At 48.6% G+C, this 22671-nt stretch overlaps 1 protein-coding gene across 3 annotated transcripts in view; it reads left to right on the forward strand.

Moving 5' to 3' along the window:
- si:ch73-22o12.1 (nectin-2) overlaps positions 1–22671 on the forward strand; it is a 70425-nt gene that overhangs the window by 27278 nt on the left and 20476 nt on the right. For 2 of the 3 annotated variants that reach the window (XM_037274963.1, XM_037274965.1), the window contains exons 2-7: positions 3562–3671; positions 4556–4805; positions 6456–6749; positions 6826–6943; positions 7170–7318; positions 12969–16578. In XM_037274963.1, the coding sequence (XP_037130858.1) occupies positions 3562–3671; positions 4556–4805; positions 6456–6749; positions 6826–6943; positions 7170–7318; positions 12969–13507 (1460 nt within the window). In that variant the 3' untranslated portion in view covers positions 13508–16578. Of the gene's footprint in view, positions 1–3561; positions 3672–4555; positions 4806–6455; positions 6750–6825; positions 6944–7169; positions 7319–12968; positions 16579–22671 lie in introns of those variants that run through there. The other variant, XM_037274964.1, reaches the window with a different exon arrangement.

Here is a 22671-nt window from a genome sequence, read left to right on the forward strand (position 1 = left end):
AAAAATAAAAATATCGATCGTGGAGCACTATATCGTGATGTATCGTGAATGAATCACAGCAGGCTTTAAGATATCGGCAATAATCGTATCGTGGTCCTTTGTATCGATATGATATCGTATCGTGACAAAACCCACGATTTACACCCCTATTAAATACAGGTTGGACAAAACATTGCAACATTAATCACATATATCTTGTCTGATAAAGATCAATCTCAACACATAATAGTACTTAACACAATAATGGGTTCCTCCAACTTAAACACATATATTGATATTGCTCAAGCTGTTACATCTTAAAATTATGGCATAGCAAACTCATTCCAAAATTGTGCGTTGCTACGTGTTTGAACAGGTCGTGTCCTCCCAATTGCTAACAATTTAATTTATTAGATTTGTTAATTTCCATCAGGTCACCCTATGTCAAGCTTTAACACCATCTCCGGGTGAAAGTTTGGAACTACTACATGTTTTGGGATAGCCAATGTGCCTGGGCCAAATTCAATACCTAATTTTACACCATCTTGTACCACCATGCCACTTGACACATTAGACGTTAAAGTGTGCCTCGCAGGGAACGAGGATGGCTGATGCAGGTTTTCGATGCAGACAAGCACAGTTGGTTTTGTAGCGGATCTCAGGATTTGGTTTCCTTGGTGTCCCAATTCCTACTCCTAAATAAAACATGCAGACAGTGAGCACATCCCTTTGGAACTTCAGAGAGCCTCGTTGTCGGCCGTGAGTGCGCATGCGTCATAAAAACTGAAGAAGAATAAGAACTGAAAGAGTCCAACCTTTTGTGAATGTGGAAGGAAACAGAAGTAGGTGTTTTTGCCCGGCTGCATGTGTGCGCGCGCGCGCGTGCGGGATGACGAGCGATTTGCACAAGGTCAGGTGTGCGGGCGCTTCGCTCTGTTTCTTTCTTGCCGCGCCACCTCTTTCCACCGGGCCGCCTGACGAGCTCCATTTTTCACGTCGTTTCTCTTTGTGGTCTCCTTATTTGTGGCTCTTTTGTCCCCGCGGCCGTCTGTCGTTAACCTTGTTTATGGCATTGTCTCCTCCTCCTCTCGTCCTTCGCTTCCTGCGTCGCCTCTTCCCTCCTTCATTCCTTATTCCTGGCACAGCGTTCTTTTCGCACCCTTTCACCCCCTCCTCATTTTCCTCTTCACATCCCAATGGCTGGAAATATGCAAATGTTACTGTGAGCAGACAGAGGATCAGGGTGGCCTGTTGTGAACGTTTGCGTAACCGTCGCTGACAGAACTTGCCGGCCGGAAGCTGTTGGGGGCATCCGTCGGTGTCGACGGCATCACTCGTCTTTGGTGCCCCCCATTTCTTCCCGTACCCTTGAAGCGCCCCTTTTTTTTCTTCTCCAGTTCCCTCCACGAGACTCGTCTGCCTTCCCCTATCTTCATATGAGCGCCGCTCTCTAATTATTTATACTGTCAATTCTTCTTTCCAAATGCCGTATGCCTTGCCCACTTGAAGCCTTGAAGGTAGGGCGACCATCGGAAAGGCTTTTTGTGCATCTTTGCCCACGTGCAATATTCATATCCTCGAGGCGGCCGAGCACGTCTCTTCTCGAGTGTTGACCGGCGTTGGCTCTGCTCTACCTCCTCGGCAACGATGGCTGGGCCCTTGCGTGACTTGCGGGCGCTCCGTCGCTCTGTCTTGAAGGCCAACCTGGCCGACGGGACGCCCATCTTGTGTGCCAACTGGCACGGATCCAGTCTTTGAAAATCTTTTTTTGTGGTCCTTGTATCGCAGTGGACAAATCATACACACATACATACACGCGCAAAATCAAAAGTCTTTCAGCCTAATGCTAAGCATGAATTGTTTATACTTTGCAAAATTTGCATCCACGTTGCACCGTAAATGCCAAAACGGAAATCGGAAAATCACCGTCGTCAATCCAAATGGCCGCCGATGCCAACTTCAAGAGTGGAGCAGCTTCAGTGTCATTTTTTTTCTTTGAAATGACATGTGGTGCGGCAGTCCCTCCAATCAAGACGTGTAATGAAGCGCTTCGTCTTGCGGCGACTTAAGCGCAGGTCTCGGTCCCAGAACTAATTTGGGCCAAGTTGGAGTTGATGGACGCGAGCCTCCTCTCCCGTACGACAGATGCAAAAATCACAATCGCGGAGCCTTCATGCGTAGGAATTTGTCCGGCATAGTGAGCAAGCTCGCCCGGTGCTTGTCCAAAGGGTCCTCTGTGGCTTGCGAGCGTATTGCAAATTGGGCCGGTCCCCGGGAGAGCTGCTGTTATGCTGGGAAAAGCCTTGTTTTTCTCTTTACTCCCCATCGCTCGTATTGATATCGCACGTCTCCCCAGAGAAGAAAAGGTGTGCGCTTTATTGCTCGTCAAAAAGAAAGACAGCAATGCCCTTTTCCTGTTCTCTCCTAGCCGACGGCTTTTCATTCTTGCCGGTTGTGTCGATGATATTAGTTACAACACGACAGCGGCTCAACACCGACTGGTCCAACCGGATCGGCCGGTAATTGTTTACGTGAAGGGGGGAATTAGCTTCCGCCGGTGCGTGCGAGTATCGAGAGCGAGACGTGCGCTCATCAATTAAGCCCAATTGCGTGTCGGCAACTCGTGTCGAAATGGGGAGCGATTTCGGGTCTCGTGAGAATCGAGCGGAGCAGGTTCCCCTATTTACATTTCTCAATGTTACCGTGGAGCCAGTAAAAAAATGAAGTGCTTTTCTCTGCTTTCCAGTCTGGATCAGCTGCCAGGAAATCATCAACTCAAACCTATTCAAGCACCCGAATAGCATGCTGGAGCATCTAAAAAAAAAAAACGGAACCATGTCGGAATTGTTTTAATCAAACATTACTGTCAATTTATTTTGTGCATAAATCAAGGGGAAAAAAACCTCACCCCCATACAGGATATAACTGCTCATCAAAATATATAAAAATAATTATCAATTTGACAGTTTGAAGCTTTTAGCGCCACCTACGGGACTTGAGCAGAACTGCAGTTCAGTGTTCAGCGCAAGAGCCCTTCGGTCGTCAGCTTTGACTTTCTGTCGCAAGTGGTTAACTTGCATAGTGCGAGTCGGATTTCAAAACTCATCTAACTGTGTGTACATTGAGTACACGCGCGCCAGCTGCAGAAATTTGAGGTTGCCTCTGTGCAGGTAATCCACTTTTTCTTGAAACAGGTGCCATCTTGCTGACACGTACTTAATGGCGGCTTACTCATACAAGTAATTACATTTTGACAGAAACCTGGATTACACACGCACGCACACACGTACGCACAGCGGCTGCAGATTGTCGTCCCGAAGCTCCAGCGCTCACTTTCTGGCATGTTTATTTTACCTCCTTGGCGGAACTGCGTGGCTATCGGCAAGTGGGAGGCAATGGAGCGGCGAGACCCTCTGGATGATTGACGACAGCTTTTCTGTCGTCCCCTTCCCATTTTTTTTTTTCAATTTAGTTTTGCCCGCCGTGTTCACGCAGGCAATCATTCGATCAAACGTCCTCGCCAGTGTTGACGCTTATCTGTTCCTCATGTGTGAGCGTTTCCTTTGGCTTTGTGTGTTTTAGGGGCGTCCGGCCAGCGAGTGAAAGTGGAGCCGGAGGTGCTCTCCTACCCCGGCCAGACAGTCAACCTGCGCTGCGCCTTCACCGACACCACCGATATTCAGCTCACCTTGGTCAGGCGGGATCCTCACGCTCACCTTGGCTTTGCGTGTCCCAAAATATATTTTGGACAGAGGCAGGATCCTCACGCTCACCTTGGCTTTGTGTCTCAAAACATATTTTGGACACTCTTTACTTTTTTCTATTCCCTCAAGTTTTGGAGATTTTTTTTGTCATGTTATAATTTGCCGATTGATTGGATCCTCAAAATAAGGCGTTACGGCAAATGGAATCACGTTCTCTGCTGCCTTGGTGATTTGTTAATAATCCAACGTTAATCAGCATATATGGCCAAATTTTATTTTCAATTTTTGTTCCAATATTGAATTATTTGGATCTTCCGGGCGACTCTTTTTACCTCCTCTTTGTGTACCCGCTTTGGGTTGATTTGGATGAATTCTCTCGTAGTCGCCCTCCTAAATGGCCGACTTCCTGGATCGTCTGGGGCTGCTTCTGTACCAAAATGGCAATTGGGCTCAGGCCTCGGCAGTCCCTGGTGTCGAGTCCCTAAAATGACGGCATCATTGTATCTCCTTGTGCTGATAATTTGTAGCAATGGCTTGGCTGCAGTCACCATTGTCAGCGGAAGGACGGCTGTGGGATCGGCGCCGGCTGCCTTATTTGCCCCCCGCATTAAATTTTAATCAATCAACTCATAGCTCACGGAAATAATGCCAAGGCTACTCATAGATTTTTCATCACATTTGGGCTTAGCGTTTGACGACAGCAAAGAAACAATGCTAATCTTCGTTTTGCTTGAGGGGATTGAGAATGGTAATGGCCACACTCCTTGCCCGCATCTCAATCAAGCGGAAAGTTTCTGGGAGTAGCTGAGTGTGTGTGTGGTGCTTGGGATGGCGTGCTGCTCCTGAAAATGTGCGTGCCTCTGCTTCCGCAGGTCACATGGATGTACAAGCCCAAGGAGGGAGGGCGGGAGAACATCGCCGTGTTGCACCCCAAACATGGGCCCACCTACCCCGAGTCTCCGCTGAAGGAGCGGATCAGCTTCACGCAGGTCCCCCCCAACATGGACAGCCCCTCCATCCAAATTAGTGACGTTCGCATGACTGACGAGGGCGAGTACATCTGCGTGGTTGCCTCCTACCCCGGCGGCAACAAGCAGGGAATCACCCAACTGGTCATGCTCAGTAAGTCTCCAAAGACACTATTGATCACAGTGTGATTGACATCCCACCTCAGAGTTGTGCTGTAAGAAAGATTAAAAGGCTGCAAAATACTTGGCGGGTGTCGATGATGCGTCTGCCGAAGTGCGTTGCCAGCATGAGACTATAATTAAGAGTCGAGTCGGTGTAATTAAGGAATACAACATCTTTACTCACTTCTAAGCTTTGGAGCCAACTTGCCATGGGCATAATAATCCAATCATTCCTGATGAATTTGGTCACGCAATGAACCATTGACGAAACAATCGGCGGCGCCTCGCCGTGTCCTCAACTGCAAGCGGCGAATTTGCTTTTGGGCTCAAGTACTGCATTTCTTGTCAAGTCGCTCACGTTTGCATTTGGTCCGGTGTCCCTCGCGTATCCTCTTTCCAAATTCTAGGCCATGGACTCATTGCAATTTTAAGTACTGTTGTTAGATCAATTGTGTTCTGGAAGCGTCTGTCTAACCCAGACGTGGGCAAACTACGGCCCGCGGACCACATCCGGCCCACGGGGCCGTTTAATCCGGCCCGCCAAACCTGAATAAATTGTATTAAAAAAATGTTTGGGTCATTTTCCCTGCAATTACTATGTTTCCCTGATAGATGGGGAAGCGCCCACCCGCACATTTACTCCCGGAAGTGCGTGTACGTACTAAGTAGTACGGACCCGGCGGACTCCGCGCTCTAGTTCCTTCAGTGCCGAATTTCGAGTGTGGGCTGTGACGTCAGCATTCTCGTCAGATACAGTTTTACGCTAATGCCACCCACAAACCTTCCCCTGGAATCCTTCCATTAAAATGAGTGGCCCGAGGAAAAGAAAGGTGGACACTGAGTGCCGAGTGTTTAAAAAAATAGTGGACAATTTGGCTCGACCTACGTGTGTGAGCAGACAGACGTTCAGCCACATGAATGTCAACAAAGCCCGTCACAGATCTAGGTTAACGGACCGACACCTCAACAAATTTTACTCCAAACCATGATGCGCTTGCAAAAAAGGGAGACCAACAATACTATTGATTTCTTTATTACTTTATTTAGATGTATTCTTTCACTGATTCTTCAAGATGATGTATTTGGTCAGAATGTTTGCCGTTTGATGTGATTTCGCCTCATTAGATAAACATATTTCATAAATCTGACCTGCAGGCGCTGAAGTGATGGAAACTATTATTCATAATAACAGTGTCGTATATAATGAGAATCACTGATAGTAGTTTTTTGGTGAAATATTTTTTTAATGCTGTTAATAAATGCATTTGTTTTCAAAAAGCTTTTTTTGAATATCCATGCTTTACTACCTACTAAAAGTACAAACCCTTTATGCAATGACTTTTACATGTCATTTCTATTACTTCACACAAACACGACATCCATCTGCTCCTGGTTCGGCCCCCCGGTCAAAATTTAGAACCAAATTTGGCCCGCCAGTCAAAAGGTTTGCCCACCCCTGGTCTAACCTAACGCTTGCGCCCCCTCATTGATCCAAGTTTGATTCAGCTCGCCTCCAATCACATTCCAGAGTTCGTTTTGGGCTGAGTCTTAGTTGCCAATCATTTGGTGAGGTTGTTTTTCTCAATGTGGTAAACTGAGTTTTAAATTCAAGCAAAAGTTGAGCCTGTGTTTTCCTCCTCAGCGAAGCCCCAGAACTCTGCTTCGGCGCTAACGGTGGAAGCAGGCCGCAACCCCACGGTGGTGGCACGCTGCCAATCACACAATGGGCGCCCGGAGGCGCAGATCCGCTGGGTGACGACCGCCGACGGCAACGCCAGCACCTCGTCCCAGCCGGGTCAAGACAACACAGTGTCGGTGAGCAGCGAGTACCGCCTGGCCCCCACCGCCGCCGACAACGGCAAAGACATCAGCTGCGTGGTTTCGCACCGCACGCAGACCTCGCCCGAGAGCTTCCAGATGAAACTCAACGTTTTATGTAAGAGTCCCAAGCGGCTGGTTTTACTCGTTCCCCCTGCAAGCGGGCTGGTCCCCACTTTGCTTCCTCTCCGCAGACGCCCCGCAGGTGAAAATCGTGGGTTACGACAATAATTGGTACGTGGGCCGGACCAATGTGCTGCTCACCTGTCAGGCCACCGGCAACCCGGTCCCGACGACGGTCCTGTGGAAGTCGTGAGTACCACCACCCCCCCTCTTGCCTTTGTTGATGGACGCTCTTCCCCTCCTCGCATCTTTCATCCGTTGCCATGACCGACCGGGGCTTCATTTGAACACAATAAAACAGATATTCAAAAGGAAAACCAGATGTTATTGGATAGTGTTGAGGGCATGGCGTCGCGATGACGAGTTGTGACTCAAAGCGACGACTCAAAATCATCCTGCTGCCGTCTTCCTCCAGAATGACGGGAGCCATGCCCGACACGGTGCAAATCAAAGACAACCAGCTGAAGGTGCTGAAGGTGGACGAGGCTGTCAACACCACTTTTGTCTGCGAGGTCAAGAACCGCATCGGGACCGGCAGGGAGAAGGTCACCGCCTTGGTCAGAGGTCAGTCAAATGTTTAGGACATGAGGAAAAAAGAAAAAAAAAATCCAGTTTGTGCCGATGCTCTCTCGAGACAATTGTGGCTAATGATGCAATGAGGCCTCGTGCGATGCATCAAAGCACTTCTTTTCATCATCGGCAGCATCACGCCGGTGGTGTCACAACACCGTTTCAACTCAAAGAACAAAATCACACTTTCCACATGACATGAAATCACCTCAAAAAACAACAAAATGCGTCGTCGGACTTTTATCACACAGGCAACACGGTCCTAAAAGGCGAGGACTTTTATCTTGTCCCCAGGGAATCAAGCACGTGCGCATGCGTGCGTTTTAGCTCTCCTCCTTTGTCCTACTTTGAATTGACGCTCCCTCGTTGGTGAGCGCTCCATCGCATACGTTTTTCTCACATTATAGTTTCCGCACCAAACGTCCTTCTCGCCACGACTTTTTTTTATTATTATTTTTTTTTTTTAATGAGCTGCCAAACTTCACCCCATGAACTCGATAATAAAAGAAAAAAAACCGTAGCTGTTGCGTATGTTGTCGGGCCCGCGTGATTACAGACGCACGAAGGCTTTATGCTCATCATTTCCAAGCCAAACGTTTTTTTAAATTCTGATTCATTTTACATCAGGAGAGCTGTGCTTGTTCTTGCACGTTGGCCTCCCCGTTTAGTTCTTTGGCCGTCTTCCCTTCCTTTCTGTGCCGAGGCAAGTGCAGGCATCTGGCGTGGCGCTGGCCACCTCCCGCTGCCGCTTTACAGGCGAGGAGCATGTAAAAAAAAGTCCAAATCCAGGCAGCACGGGCACACAGGCAAGCGGCGTGCAATATTGAGGCTTTTGATGGACTAAGAAGTCAGCCAGTGTGTAACGGGATGAATCAGTGCCAGCGTGCAAAGGCACGAGGGGATGGAGCGAGCGAGTGAGAGCGAGAGAGAGAGAGGATGCTGAAGGCATTTGAAAGTCCCATGGGAGTCGTCATGTGCCAGCGCATTTGATGTGCAGAGCTTTTGGGCGGTGGCGCTATCTGTGGCTGTGCTAGCGTGTGTCTGTCTTCTCTGCAAGCCTCTTGGAGCGGATCAGTCGCCCTTTGCTGCTCCAGCTACTTGCTGCTTTCTTTGCCATTTCCACATCCGCTCTTTTGCTGTCTCTTTGGAAAAAACATTTTCGATATATGGGGCAATTAGTTGTGTACACAATTGTCACATGAGCAAAACCTTTGGTAGAATTGACCAACTTGAAATGTTTTTGACTTTGAAATTGGACACAGTTTCACTCCACTGTCATGTTGCTCCTCCACCGCCGGCAGCTGACATGCGCGCTTTTTCATTGCGACTCCTCATCCTCCTTATCTGTCGCAGGTTCCCTTTCGGCCTTGCTGAGTCTGGCTCTAACCCCCCCCCCGCCTTCGGCATTCATTTTCCTCTTCAGCGCTATCTCTCCCTACTTCTGACACCAGTGTAGCTTTTCCGTAATGATGGCTTAGTGCTCTCCGTCCGTCCGACCATCCATCAGTCCACTTGATCCAGCGCTCTGCTGGGCCGGCCCCCGGAGCGCAAGCGTGCGCCTCCATCAGTTGTCCGTCTTAGTCTGCACAGCGGTGACTCAAGAAAGTTAGCATGACCTCATCCGAATCGGCGCTTTGGGCCGTGCCGCAAATAGACGTCCTCTCCATTGGCGAGTTCTCAGAGTGGAGAGCACAAAGGGGCCAGAGCGTCTTGGTCCTCCGGGCGGCTTCTGGTCCATCTGACTGGGCCCGCGTCTCCGACCATGCGAGAGTTAGCCTGAGAGCAGGTCCGGTGAAGCCGAGTCCGCCGCCGGTGGAGTCAAACTGGCCCGCCGCCCATTAGCGCACGCGCGCCTCCTTCGATAACTTAGCGAGTTTGACAGCCGAGGCTCCCCAGCTATGCCGGAGGTGCGGCCCGGCATGGTGCTGTGCGCCTTTTTTTGGAAAGCCGCTGCAGAAGTTACTTCCACTCCATCTCTCAAATGACTTTTGCTCACTTGGCGATCACGATCGCGCCGGACTCAGCTTTGCAAGAAACGGACCGCTTTTTTGCTTTGCCGTTTGTACGTACTGTCGAAAAAGGATGGCGGCCTTCTTGGACTTTCACATACAGCGGTCGTAAAAGGTCATCGGGTCTGAGCGGGTTGTTGCCAGCGGTTTCCAGGAACTGGGAAATGAGGATGCTGAAGGCTTCCCTTCCCTTTCCGTTAAATCCACCAAAGGATTTGCAACAAGACTTTCGAGAGGGAGGGAAAGCGAGACGCCGAAAAGTTGAAATGCAGCCTGAACTCTATGGAGCCGCAACGCTGCGCTTGCGTTTTGGCACTGCAGGTTGTCTTGCTACTGAAAAGATTGCATTCAAAAACAAAATGCAACTTTGTCTAGAATTTGTCTTGATCCGTTTTTACCCCACTGGCGGTGCTAGCCAGCTAACGAATGAACGAGCAGGACTCTCCCAAGGATTGCTATTTGCCACTCGCGCACCTACCTCATTGACATGAGCACAGTTTGAGGTCGCAGAGAGCTTTCCGTCACGTGGCGTGCGTGGAACCTGAGGTGCTAATGCCTTTCTCGTGTTCTCTTTGCGGGTGGGCAGGCGCCGTGGGGCTAACTGTTACTTCGTGTATGTGTGTGGGTGTGCGTGCGTGTGTGTGTGTGTGTGTGTGTGTGTGTGTGTGAATCGCTGTATTTAGCGCAGCCCAGGTGAGGGGGGGGGGCAGCATTTTTGGGGTGGGAAGGGGGAAAAGAGAGAATAGTGAAACCTTGCTTGCCCTCTCTCACCCTCGCTGCACAAGGAGATGGGAGGTGTGAGCGGACGATGGCCAGCGTGCCAATTTGTTTCCTGAAAATAATCGCCGTGATGAGAATCGTTCAGTTGTATGGTGTTGCATCACAAAAAGGCAGCGGTGGCGGCTGCTGCTTAATCCGCCGTGGTGTTTGCAAGAAAGGGAAGGAGAGGGTGATGGACTTTGTAGTAAAGAGCTTTGGATGACTCTGCCAAGTGGCATGATGCCGCTTAAAATGTGTCCTTCACCGCAGTTGTTTGCTTTCCATTGTGTTGCAGTGGCCCGTTTGTCCCTTGTTCTGGAAGGGCGTGTTCCGTCATGTGACACGTTAAGAACATTTTGCACTGCACTCTGACGAACGTTGACGTTTTTGCAGTCAAAACCTACGTACAAAGATTAGAACTGTCATCTTGGAAGGTTTTATTTCTTCATTTTTTGCCACAATAGTTCTGATTTGGTTTTGAATTTCAAAAAACGACACTTTGGCCTGCCTCGTCTTTTTTTTCCAATTCATATTAGATTAGCCCACCATCCAGGTAGATGTTAAATTTATGGGGTGAATCCATTGTTTAAAAGCACCATTAAAAGTGAATGAAAACTGAATATTTCATTTTGATCCAAAGCCTTATGGAGGCAAAATAAAAGCCAAGTGACTTGATGCGGCATTAGCTCACGAAGCCATGCAAGGTCACCATAGATTATGATGTTCATTCAATTCATCTTGTATCAATAGTGTGGTTCTCTTGGTCGCTTGGTCAGATTAGATGGCGATATCTCGGACTCGCCAACTATTGAACTCAGCCGGTTGTAGTCAGAAACTTTACTTTGAAAGCTTCTTGAATCGAATGATTCTGTTTTGACTGCACGCTAAGCCATTTAGTTTGGATGTCATTTTTTAATCCGTTGCCTCCCAGCGAACAGAGTAAATCCACACAGGTCATGTCGGGGTCAGCGCGTGGACAATGGGTTGCACGCCGGGCATCTGGCCGGCTTCCTGAGCGGCACCAAAGAGCCCCGAACCCTTGGCACGCAAAAGCTGCCGCCCGCCCGTGCCAAGCTGCACACGCTAGCAAATCTCCTCCACTCTTGGGCCAATTGAAGCGCATCTGCGCGAGCAGATCTTGCTAAGGGCAGAGCAGTGGGTGCAGAAAGCGCAGGAGCAGAAGAGTTTCACACTTTGACGTTGTCAAAAGCGTTTGGGTGCCGCACCGCAATTCGACGGGTCAAGCCGTTAACCTTCATGTCTGTGCGAAGGATCATGTCGATAGCAATCTGGATCATTTTTTACTTCTTTTGAAGAAGGGGAAAGGGAGGTGACTTTGAGGGAAACGGACAAGCTGCGGCTTTGCATCTGTTCAAAGGAAGCTCGCTCGCCTGAGCAAATTAATTGAATGGCTTCACTTTTCCTGTTTGGACAAAACTATTTGAGTTCACGCCAAGGCTGTCCTGCATTTTGAGTCTTTCTGCTGTCAAACGTCCGTTTTAAAAATATTGCGACAACACGGGAGAGCTAAGTATGACTTGAGCGACGCTTCACGAGTCACGCGGGAGCTCCAGTTTTCCCGCCACCGCTTCTTCTCTGCAGTGTTGACTCGCTGGAAGAAAAACTACAGAGTGAATGTCAGCGTCCTCGCCTGTTGGGGTTCCGAGTGGACTCGAAGAGGTTTCTCTTTGTGATTCCACCAATCAAATGGACACTGTTGGCGGGAGGGAGAAGGGAGGTGCTGGTGGCGGGGAGTGGTGCATTTCTGCTGTGCTTCTCCTTCGGGCCTTCCAGGAGGCTGTCATTCCGCTGCATCGCTTTGTCACTCACTCAGCCTCTTCCTTCACCTCCTTTTCTTCTTCATGTAATTCCCACTGCTCCATTCATCACGAGCAACCCCCGCATGGCCTCCACCTGTTCCGCATACACACGCATGCACCAACATTGCCCGCTCTTGCAGCTTGCGACATGACACCCCCCCGCTGACTCTTCCACCGCCTGGGCTTTGTGCTTAGCAGCCGGCAGTGGCGGCAGCCTTGTTCCCAAGCTTTGCGGTTGAAGGGCAAAAGACCTTTTAGAGTGAGGCGGCGGTGGCAACGGGGACAAGGGCACTTGTGAGACAGCTATGGGAAATGTCAGGCTAGCGAGGGGCTAGCCGGATATGCGCCACTTCACCTGCGTGGGCCGACTCATTTCTCGCGCTTGAAGGCGTGCACAAAATACTCTATTAACCCCCCCGCATCAGGAAGACATCTGACCTAGTTGAGCCTGTGTGCCTGTCCGTATAGTTTGCCATTATTTGAACTTGCCGCGCAAAAGCAACACTTGGCACTTGCTGACTCATGAAGCAAATTTGATCGGGCCAGATTTTGACGTAAGAAGGCATTTTATTCCGATGATGACGGAAACTTCTGCTCGCTGCCGCAGCGTTTGTTATCCCCACCAATCACACGTTTTGCCTTAGCGAGATCTGCATTTGGACTTTTTTGTTTTGTTTGTGGTCAATTTAGCATCTGGCAGCTTAAAACAATGGAGCGGTGCGCTATGATCTGAGATTGGGCACCATCGTATTTGCTCAAATGGCGATGCTTGCGTCTTTCTACACACAAAGACATGGAGCGAGTGCTCCGCAATGTTCTGCAAATGCCCATTCATTCCATCTGAGGAAATCTGTTTGAAACAAAAGTTTTTGCCCCTGTTTTTGCCTTCCACATTTTGAAGTTGACACATTGACATGGGCCAATCCCTTTCCTCCACCGTTGCTTCTCTCCCTTTCCCGCTTTCACCCTTGGTGTCTGATGGCTTTCCTCCTTGGCACAATTCACACTGGTCTTCTTCTCCTCCCCTTTTCTCTCCCGCCCTCCTCCCTCCCGCAGAGCCTTCAGTCAACCCGTCCAACGCCGGCGTAGTGGCCGCGGTCGTGATCGGCTCCCTGCTGGCTCTGCTCTTGGTGGCCGCCCTGGTGGCCGTACTGATGACCCGCAACCGGCGCCGACAGCAGGGCTACCGGGCCGACGGCAGCGCCGACCTGAAGGCACGCATATTCGGCGGCGGCAAGAACGGCACCGGCGCCGCCGGCAACAACAACGCCCCCATCTACGTGTATGATGACGGCTCGGCCCACCAGGGTGAGAAAAACAACCACAACGGCAACGGGCGGCTTGAGGTGGTCGCCGCCACGCCCACCGCCCAGGACATCCTACTCAGCGGCGAGCTGGACGACGCAGAGAGGAGGAAGTTTGACGAGCTGGAGGAAGAGGAACGCTATGACCGCTTCGCCGGCGGCGGCGCAGCCCCCATCCTGCAGCTACGCCCGGCTGGCGAGCAGCACGAAATGATCGGAGACTACCTGGACGACGACATGGAGTCCCAGCGTGACGGCTCCGTCATCTCTCGGACTGCCGTTTACGTTTAAAGCATGGAGGAAGCCAGGAGGAGGAGGAGGAGGAGTCCTGGGGATTTTTGTGCCTCCGCCGGATCGAGAGGAGACAACCAAACCACACAAAATAGAAATAATCGTGTATTTTCTATATATGCTGTTAGTAATCATGGTGTCATGACTCGAGGAGGACATTGCGAGTGGCCAATGACGCGGATGGCAGAGATGGAATCATGTCCTCGACGAAAGGCGTCAGAGCTGCAAACGATTCTCTCTGGCGTACGCCGCAATTGAGCGCTCTCGCCTGTCGTTCTCGTGTTTTTTCTCCCCTGTTTTTGGGAATCCGTCACGCTGAAACGGGCGTGGTTTCGCTTCTCCTAAAGACGCTCAAGTGCTTGCGAGAGGGTTTGTTTGCTGTCATCCGTCGTCTTTCCACCCCGTCAAACGTCCGGATCATGTCCGCGTCGTCCACGGCCATCGGATTGATTGATCTCAACTGAAAGAGGGTCTGAAGCCGATGCAGATTATTTTCCTGAAGAGAAGCACTAGCGAGGCTTGTCACCTTTGATTCTGTGGAGTTCGTTATCCACCCGAATATTTCAAAATAAGAAATATTGTTGATCATCCTGTCAGAATCTGCCAGTGGGTGCCGACGGCAAGTAGCCGGTGGAGGGATGGCGTAAGGCACGGCCGCATTAGCATGTGTAGATTTTGCACTGAGATCATGGGATATTTTTCTCCATTAGCGAATGCCATTAAGTGTGCAGAATTGATTGAGGGACGTAAAAGCTTTGCGGCCGGCCGACTTGTATTGACTAACAGGCATCGCGCAGCCAAATGTCCCTTTATGATGCAGCTGCGGGCCCAATTGTCTCTCGACTGTTAATTCATCTCGCTAAAGAGCCACTGTAGGCTCTACCGGCCGCACTTGCCATTTAGCCACCGAATTCTCCTGACCTGCCGATCAGCTTTTATTGTGGCGTGCCGAGGCCCGTCGCCAGGTCAAACGCAGACTAAAGCGGCGCCCGAGGCATCGGTGACTGTACTTGGGCTTTTAACCTCAAATAACGGGAAAGAGCTCATGTTCACAAATGTTGCTTTGCATTTGCGACCGCTAACCTTCATGAAGACGGTGAGAGGACGGGCAGGTGGTGAGATGAAAAACCCTGCCCACCATAGTGCAGTAGTTGAGTCAATAATAGTCGCCACAAATCCGATGAAAAGGAAGTGCGACCGGCGGTGCCTTTTTGTACTGCGCGATCACGTATTCTTACAAACTAGTTTGGAAGCTCCAAAATGTTATCCACAGGACCTTCGTAACCTGAGGACACGGGACGAATGCTAAAAGCGTCTGCCAGTGAGACTTTTTGAGTGGCGAGCGACCGGTTGCTAGACGGCCGTGTGACCGTTCAACACATTTCACCACAACGGCTTTCTCAACACACAGATCGAGCGCCAATGCAACTCATTCCCAGCTAAAGCACCACACGTGATTTCCCACAGCCATCTAAAAGCCAAAAAACAAAAACAAAAAAAATCCAGATGTTATTTTTACACTTGCGCACATGTGTGTGTGTCACTGCTGTAAAAAAAAAATGCGTGCATAAATGTGTGTGTAATATTAGATAGATGAAAATGGCAACAATTGGAGGGGGGAGGCAAACACTTGGTGTACATTTCTGGTGTTGAGGTGTCTGTGTATACGATAAATGTATGCATCTTTATTTTTATTGTGAAAAACATTTGGATATTTATGAAAATGTAAATATCAAGCAATGTGGCGTAATGTAAAGGGAAAGTCCTTGTGAATGTACATTTTTTACAGCGCGACAGCTTTTGTTTGCTGAATTTATGCACCTCTACCCTTTTTATTTTCTCTCCCGTTCCGGCAATTCAACACAATAAGCACAACGCCGTTTTGCACAATTGGCTCTCCGGCGTAGACGTCGTGCACCACGTGAACAAAACGCACGCGCGCACACACACACACGGTCAAGTCTGGAAGGGTGAGGGATTCCATAGGCCAACCTTTATCACTGTGCAAAAAAAGGAAAACAAAACAATTGGCAAAGCAAAGAAAACGTTGTTTTTGCTGGAGAGAAACATTCGCCCACTCGCAAAAGCCCACCAACCGCTCTCATTATTCTCCGCAGCCGAAGTGCGATCCACACGCCTGGTACCGGCTACCGCCTGACACCAGACTGCCCACACACATCCAAAGCAAGACTTCTAGTGTCTCCTTTGCTGGGTGCTTATGTTAGGACTTTTATTTGGCTGGTGGCTTGGAAAGAGTCCGATTTGTGCCCTGCACTTTGCTTTCCATCACCGAAGTAATTCGACCATTGGCCTTTTCACCCAGGCTCGTCTTTTGCTGTACTTTTGACGTGTGTTGCTCTTCAGCGGGCTAGACGAAGCAATTTTTGTCATCCTCACATAGACACAAACCTAACTAAATATTGGACATTGACGATTGTTGGCCCCAACGTTTTGAATAAATCACGACGCAGCGCTTGCTAACTCATCTGCCATTCATGAAATGGATATGTGATGTTGAGACCGGACTGACTGATTACGATCGACAAACTGACGTTAATGTTTTGTCACAGCCATTAGCTACTCGTAAGTCTCATGCCATTCATAGAATCAACATTTGATGGAGATAAAATCGTTTGAGCTCACTCTTCTTCTATGCTAAGTTCGCCTTGATAGCAAGTGGCACCACGAAGGACTCCTCTGACATATTTGATGTTGGCGCATTGTTACTGAAATCTGAAAGGGAATATATTGATATTAACATTTTGTCACATCACTTGCGGATGCTAGCAACTTTACATTTTGGCGAGCACCTTTGTCTTTTACTTGGCGTGCTTTCCTGCTCGTCTCTTTTAGGTTCTTTCATTTCTGATTGAATTGCTTTTGTTGGATGATTTGGTTAAAAGTAAATGCTTGATTTTTTTTTTCTTTTTTTTGTTTTCTTCCTTCCATGTCTTATTACATATAATAGAAGTGTGCGCACCATCATATCAAACTTTTTGTCCGCAAACATCTCATGACTACAAAGCCTTAACATCCTCCATCTCAGCTGTGGAAATAAATTTAAAAAAAATCCCTTGTAAATTGTATAAATATATAGATATGTAGCAGAGGAGAGGAGTCAAAAAATGAAGTCCTAATTTCTGGTGTCACGTTTTGTGTTGCTGAGTGGCGGCAAAGCATGAAGGATTGAATTTGGTTTGCTTTACTTTTGCGGTGCTTTCTCATTTCAACTCTTTGCGAGTGCTTTCTTCTGGACTGCCAAAACGCTGGCAAATGTGCTTCGATGCAATTTGAAATGTACACGCGTAGCAGAGCAGCAGTCTTATTCCCAAATGTGCTTTTTATCGACTGCGCTGTGGAACTTGTTTTTCTTTCTTTCGCCTGTTCTCACTCGCTCTTTTTGTATTTTCTTTTTTTAAATATTGATTTATTTTTTTTTTCAAGCAGGAGATAAATGATCGGGGGTGGACGCAAAAGGGTGATTTAGACTGGTTCCCGCTGCTATTGTACTGTCTTTCATACTTGGTTGTTATTATTAAAGACGTTGATTTTTGAAGTTTGAAAGCCTAGTGTGTCTTTAGAGCGCCGCGGACCAAACAGGAGGCCTGCTCATTGATTCTCTGCAATTGAATTTATCGATTCATTGGTGGGGATATGAGGCCCTTTGTGTTGCCTTTTGTGCGTCATCTGCCTCTTTCAAATGGAGGTTCCGCTGACCCATTGCTATGCAAAGCATCCTCAAATGGACACCTCTCTTGTGAGCATCTTAATCACCGAGCTTGTCATCCACATTCAAAAAGAAAGGCCTCCCTCAATCGATGGACGAGCGCATTTTCTACTTAAGTAAACGCCTTCCTCAAATAGACGTTTTTTAATCCTTGGGTGCATCATTCGTTCTCCTTCCAATGAATGTTCACCAGATAAACAGCGAGCGTCTCCCTCAAATCCAAGTCAACAGATGTGTCATTCCCATGGTAAACACAAATATGCTTGAGAAAATGAATGGCAGGATTTGCCCGCGTGTCAGTGGTCTGCATGTGCGTCATCCATTTGTTCAAAAACAAACGTCTCCCTTCTCCCAACAGGAAAACAAAGCTCGTTTTATTTATCCCCCCTGCTTCATTTGTCCCCACTCTCATTTCCTACCGTTTGTCTGCCTTCAACCTTGATAAATGTGTTTGCGCGTCGGTGATAACGCTCTTGTGAGTGTGGCAACAGGAGAAGCCATTTCGAAGTTTATTACCACCTTTCTCTCGTTTGTCCAAGTCGCCCCGGTTTGGCCGCCAAGTCAACGCGCCGTCCTTAGCGAGACAAAGTCAGCTGTCAAGTATGCGCCCGTGTGGTCGATCACTCGATGGGGATTCCGGACCGCTGTGCCGCGCTTTGCCGTGCGCTGTGGCATTTTTCTCATGAATCTATTTGCCTAGGTTAGTAAATGCTACACGAATTGCCATGACGTAGAAAGGCTGCATTGTTGGGACTCGATTATTGGGTCAAATTTTAACGAGATATTTGCTTTGGTGGGCCAGTCGCTTTCTGGTGATGACGCCACCACATCCTGGTCGTTTGCCCGCTGCCGGCGCTGGCTACTTTATCTTTTGTCTTCTGTCAATGTGCAGCTATTTGCTTGGGGTCCAGGGCCGCCATCTGCACACTCCAATTGCTTTGGATGGGAGGCCGGTGACTTCTAAAAGGGTTTCGTTGCTCGCCTTTGTTTGGCCAAAACTGAATCCATGGCATGAAAGCCTCTGAGCGTTTGTGTGCTTGCCGCAGACAAAGGTGCATATCTGATGTGAACCTCTATAGCATAGAGTAGAACCTGTAACCCCTCCCACTACTAGCACCCATATTGTGAGCCTCAGGCAGCCAAGCTGGATGTGAAGCCAAAGTGACAGCAGTAGCACCAATGCCTCCCTTCTCCAATCGGAAAAACGGACCATCCTCTTAATTTTCACTTGAAATCACGTCATCTATACATAAAAGCCCTCCTAGATGGCCTTTTCTGCAAATGAATAACTAAACGCCCCCGGCCACTATGCGCAGAAATGCATCGATGGCAACTGCAACCGCAATGTTGTTTGTTTGTATGTTTGCGTCCTCGCCTACTTAGCGCTGATAAGAGCTAAGACAATGGTCCTTCCTTAGCTAAACCTTTGACCCCAGATTCGACTAACAAATCTCTGACTCTGGCCTGTTTTCTTGGACGTGAGCGCCACGTGAGGAATTAAAACAAATACCTGCCGTGACCTTAATGAGAAGAGCCGAGTGGTGCGTCTTTCCTGGCGAGCGAGAAAGATGCTTTGGCGCTCACTTTGTTGCCCGAGGCGGTGAATCATCAAATATTAAGACCTGTCTGTCTGGCACTTAAGTACAAACGTGGTGCTTTGCGTGGAACCACTCATCCTTTTGCCTTTCCATGGATCTGAAATGGAACGCTAGGTGTACAGTAAGGAGTCATTCCGATGCCGGAGCAACCAAAGTGTCCCGATTGATGAATTGATCGCTGCGGCACGTTCTTCCTAAATGTGCACCCAGACGTGAATTCATTAGCGGATGTTTACGCTCCCTTTCTGTAATTTGGCTAAAGATGAAACATGCCAGCGAGCTCTGGGCGTGAGTTGTCTGGCTGTGCTGCTGAGCCTTGAATATGATCAATGTGTCAGCGTCCTAATCGTCAGCTGCGGGCACACGCCAGCCGATATTCATCACCTGAAAACAGTCATTTGTTTCTCCCCAATGGCTTTGTTGGTAAAGGTGTCATAATTACATGAGTACAGCGGCTTCTTTCAAGATGGAAGGATGCGCGATGGATCAAGCCACGTTTCTTGCCACAATGATCAGCGGGTGGTGCAGCGATAGCCTTGCGTGAAAACTCTCCTCCCCCGAACAGAAAAAAATCCACCGTTCAATCCATCATTCCAAACAACGCTCCCGAGGGGTGAAAATAATAAAAGCAACTTGTTGTTGTTTGCCAAGGCCCCGCGGTGCCTCATCGATCGGGCTCGCCGAGGCAGACATGACGAACAGACGGGAATTTGTCCTGTGATCCACAAGCGATTGCTCTTACCTACTTCCTGGAGTGTTTTTTTGTTCTGCTTCTGACTCACTTTTTGCTAGGAAGTCTTTTCATCATGGGCCATTCTGTTTGCGTGACAAACTAGGATTTAGCATGTATGAAACTATTTTCAAGCGATAGAAGAGGGTTCTTGCATGTATTTATATTTTTTATTCGACCGCTAGCTTGAATGTGTCATTGAAATTGGAGCGCAAATGTAAGAACTCACAGGAAATTTGAAATGCTATCACGCCCGCCGTCTAGCAGTAAACGATAACATCCGATCTTGGTCCTTTCTGCTCACACACGCACACACGCAAGCAGTACAATATACAAACGGCACAGGCTGGGCGTTGAGCGATAAAAGGGGGAAGTGGATGCTCCTGTTTCCTCTGGAGGCCCGCGCTAGTTTACCTCTTCCTGTCCACTCGTACTGAGGATGATGGTGATGGATGTCTTTATCACAACACCGATAAAGGGTAAGCGGTTATACACGTGAAAACGAGCTATCAAGTATAATACAAAAGTATAACGCAGACAAGTATACGGAGAAGGTCACTCACCCGAGCGGTTAGTCAGTCATTCTTTGCTGAGGAAAAATAATATATGCCTGGGAGTATTTTCATATGAGCTGTTGTTGTCTCGTAAATGTTTTGAATTGTTTAATGATCTGTCTCAATGTTTTGTCTAGCCAATAGTTTAGCCTGCTTAACCAATCTGGATCAGATGCTCTTGTGGGTGCTCTAGCAAAAGACGGAGATGGACAAAGGCATCAAATTGCACCTATGAGATATGCAGAATGAGGGGAGCAAGAGAGGATGACGATGCGGATGCGAAGGGCAAAGTGGAGCGCAGGGAAAGCGACAGAAGGCAAGTGAAAAGACACGACTCGGAGAAGAGCGCGGGCGAGAAGGTTGAGTTGCTGCAGCTGTGTTGATTTAGCCTCTCGCTGATCTGATTGTGCGTGCGCCAATGAGCTGGGTAAATAAGTCCTCTCGGGAGCTATCTGATGACACATAAAATGGTTTTGTGGCGGCTCCATTATTTGTGTTCGTTCCTTCAAAAATAAGTTTCCTTGGAGAAAAAGGGGCCTCCCATGTGCAGTATGGAAGTCCGATAAGAAAAAACTGCCCAGTGGAGAACCATTTGTCTCTCGACTCGAGAGCACAAAATGCGGTGCAAATCTGCCCTTTGCCACTTTCTGACTCGTTTGCCTTGATTGGGTTTGTGTTACTTTCGTTTTTAGTAGCCTTGAACGCAAGACTTTCTTTTTTCCACACATATAAACATGAAGTTCCTCAGCAGCTGAGTTTATGATTATGATAGTTGTGTGTGCGTGCGTGGCGAGCAAGCAAGCATCTGCAGCGTACTTCCACGAACAGCATCATGACACACTCGACTCTCCCCAGCTGACGACGCAGCCGTGCCGCAGACCAAATATTTAAAGAGTCTTCATCTTCATAGTCCATCTTTGATTCTTGCCGTGTGTGTGCGCGCACGTGTACAGCCACACACGGCCGACTTATCACGTGCGCTCGGTAAGCGCTGCCTGTTGAGACGGTGAATTAAACAGCAAGTGCATTTGATGTGCAAAGCACTTCGGGGCAAATACACGCAAAATCAAACAAATGCTGCACATGCACACGCACGCACACACAATAGCGGCTTGCACGCAGCATCAAAATCATTTCTGTCACACAATCTATTCTTAGGACCCGCAACAATCCATTCTTTGCCTGATATAAATCTTTTATTCTGATTCACGCTCACACACACACACACACACACACACACAATCCCTCGTAGTCAAAGTGCATTCACATAATTTTCTTTGTTTTTTTTTATTTGGCAAAACAAGAGGATTTGTTGGCGGTACGTCACATGATGAGGAAAAGGAACCTTTTGGAGGTGATACACTTGCTGCCGGCGTACCACACGGATCATAGCGCACGCAGAGCAGAGCCATTGCGGAGAGACCACATGTTGGAGCGCTCAAAGCCTTTTCACACTGCACTTATTTTTCAGGGCCGACCTGTGCCGCCAGCAGGCCCATATTTGGACCTGCTTGCATAGCAGCCAGTGAGTCTTTTCCTACTCGTTGGAGTTTTGCAATTGGGCGAAATTGACGTAGCGACTGCTCTCCAGCATTGCCAAGGTCACGGCTCGGCCGTTGCTTTCATTTACTTAACCTGGATTGCACAATCGAAATCTGTAGCGGGACAAAGAACACATTTTGGAGAAGAAAAAAAACATTATGCCCCATTTGAAAAAATTGTTTCTTACTGTATGTGGAATGATGGTTACCTCCACTGCGATTTCTTCCCTGATGGCGGAAGAAGTTTGAGTGAGGCGTCTGTCTGAGAGAGATGTTTATTTGTATCAAGTGGATGATGCAGTGGCCACCATTAGCCACAGATACGTGTGAATTTGCACTTAAATAGACTCTGCGTAAAATCCCCCCCTTGAGGAGCATCATGGGGGGGCGGGGCTTGGGTGCATGATATTTAATGGTGAGTTATGGCCCACGCGCTGTGGAGGCAGGCGAGGCTATACGTTTACTATATACATGCAAATACTGAAAAGGCGCGTGCGCGCGCGCGCGTTTGTGTTGATGTAACGAGCCAGGCCTTAAATTACGCAGGTTGAGCTGTAGGCAGAATTTTGTAACACTTGACCTGTTTTAGTGAGTCATTTGCGCAGAGGGAGGGAGAGCGAGGCGGCGGAAGATTGGGGGTGAGTGACAATGAGACGTGATGGAGAGAGGTGGGGGAGGGGCAGCCTTATCTCAGGGAGCCGTCACTCGTCCGTCTTTTCGTCTTTTCCCGTCTTTCAGCTCGCCACCTCGTGAACCTTAAAGGCCACCGCCATCAAACACGCACGCAGGCAGGCTGGCGCTTTGAAATTGGTGAATATCAGGCCCGGCTAATGTATGTCTTCGCCTGGCTATGCGCTCACATCCATATTCATGTCTTTTCTTTTTTTTTCTTCCTTTTTTTTTCCACTGGAGGAGCTCAGCTTGTGCTCTTGCGGCCTGTAGGAAGAGTTTAAGCCTCATATCTGCATCCCGGGCTACTTTTCCTTTGACGTTTATTATCCGTCTTTTACTGGC

This window comes from Syngnathus acus, chromosome 16 (assembly GCF_901709675.1).
Source record: "Syngnathus acus chromosome 16, fSynAcu1.2, whole genome shotgun sequence".
Lineage (NCBI taxonomy): Eukaryota > Metazoa > Chordata > Actinopteri > Syngnathiformes > Syngnathidae > Syngnathus > Syngnathus acus.